At 41.9% G+C, this 1,779-nt stretch overlaps 1 protein-coding gene across 1 annotated transcript; it reads left to right on the top strand.

Moving 5' to 3' along the window:
- Positions 1 to 253: 253 nt before the first annotated feature.
- On the top strand, positions 254 to 1,117 carry LOC147948456 (uncharacterized). Its single transcript, XM_087466962.1, has one exon. The coding sequence runs from the start codon at positions 254 to 256 to the stop codon at positions 1,115 to 1,117; it is 864 nt and encodes a 287-aa protein (XP_087323088.1).
- Positions 1,118 to 1,779: the final 662 nt, after the last annotated feature.

Raw genomic sequence — 1,779 nt, forward strand, 5'->3', positions numbered from 1 at the left:
AATGTAATGTTTCCTAAAAGTTGTTAGGATGAATATTCTTTCTTCTCTATATAAGAAGATGCAGGGTGTTGCATAGCTTATAAGAGAGGTTAGAGAGATTAAGGTTGCTTTAGTTTTGAGAAGTTTCTAAAGTAATAAACGAGAGTTATTCGTTATTCTTGTGTTTTGATTCAATATTTGGTATCAGAGCTTATATTGAATCTCTAAACACAACTTCTCTTTCTTGTTCGTGACTAAAATCGGTGTAAGAGATATGGGTGAAATCGTTGCTATGACGTCCATACCTAAGGAGACCGGTACTTCATCCCTTCAATGTCCAATGCTTACCACAACCAACTATACGGTGTGGGCCATGAAGATGATGGTAGTGCTGCGAGTGAACAAAGTCTGGGAAACGATCGAAACAGGGGAAGCAGAGGCCGATAAGATTGACCTAGCCAAAGCTCTCCTATTCCAATCTATTCCGGAGAATCTGATTTTACAAGTTGGAAACCTTGCTACTCCTAAGGAGGTTTGGGATGCGATCAAGTCACGATACGTTGGAGCTGAGAGAGTAAAAGAGGCGAGGCTGCAAACACTAATGTCGGATTTCGAGAGGATGAAGATGAAGACTTCAGACACGATCGATGATTTTGTGGGAAGGTTGTCGGAGCTTGCATCAAAAGTGGGTGCTTTGGGCGTATCCATTGAAGAGTCTAAGATGGTCAAAAAATTTCTCAACAGCTTGCCGAGGAAGAAGTATATTCATATTATAGCAGCCTTGGAACAAGTTCTTGATCTTAACAGGACAAGTTTTGTGGACATAGTTGGTCGACTTAAGACATATGAGGAGAGGATTCGTGATGAGGAAGATCAAGAAGATGATCAAGCGAAACTTATGTATGCCAACAACTATCAAGAGGGTTATGACCAAGGACGTGGAAGAGGTACTAGAGGTGGTTGGTTCTCGGGTCGAGGAAGAGGACGAGGTTGCAACAATTACCAAAACAGAGACAAGTCACATATTGTTTGTTACCGATGTGACAAGAATGGTCACTATGCCTCAAACTGTCCAGACCGGTTACTTAAACTTCAAGAAATTCAAGATGGTGTAGAATCTGATACTCAAGACGCATAGGAGCTACTAATGCATGAGATTGTGCTTCTCAATGAGAAGAAAATCAAGCCACGTGATTACGAAGTTAAACCGGAAGGAGATAATGTGTGGTATCTTGATAACGGAGCCAGTAATCACATGACTGGAAACCGGAACTACTTTACCAAACTTGATGAAACAATCACGGGGAAGGTGAGATTTGGTGACGACTCAAGAGTCGACATAAAAGGGAGAGGTTCTGTTCTTTTTATCACCAAGTCGGGTGATCGAAATATTCTAGCTCAAGTCTACTGGATACCTGATCTCAAGAGTAATATTCTCATTCTTGGACAAGCTACGGAGATAGGGTGTGAAGTTAGGATGAAGGAGGATTACCTAACACTGCGCGATCGCGATGGGAAGCTTCTTGTAAAGGCAAACAGATCACAGAACATACTCTATAAGGTCCGTATGGAAGCTGAAAGTAACTGTCTGCAAATTAAGGTAGTTGATATCTCTACACGGTGGCAAGAGAGACTAGGTCATGTTAATCTCAGGACCTTAGAATCGATGGTGAAGAGAGAGCTAGTCTTTGGACTGCCGAACATGAGTGTTGTTAAGGAGACGTGTGCATCATGTTTGCTTGGGAAGCAAACGCGAAAGACGTTTCCCAAGGCAACCGTTTTTAGAGCTGAAAAACCTCT

This window comes from Camelina sativa, chromosome 2 (genome assembly GCF_030686135.1).
Source record: "Camelina sativa cultivar CO46 ecotype springtype chromosome 2, ASM3068613v1".
Classification (NCBI taxonomy): Eukaryota; Viridiplantae; Streptophyta; class Magnoliopsida; order Brassicales; family Brassicaceae; genus Camelina; species Camelina sativa.

Coding starts and splice junctions, on each gene's coding strand:
- LOC147948456 (XM_087466962.1), top strand. CDS start 254: ATGGGTGAAATCGTTGCTATGACGTCCATACCTAAGGAGACCGGTACT.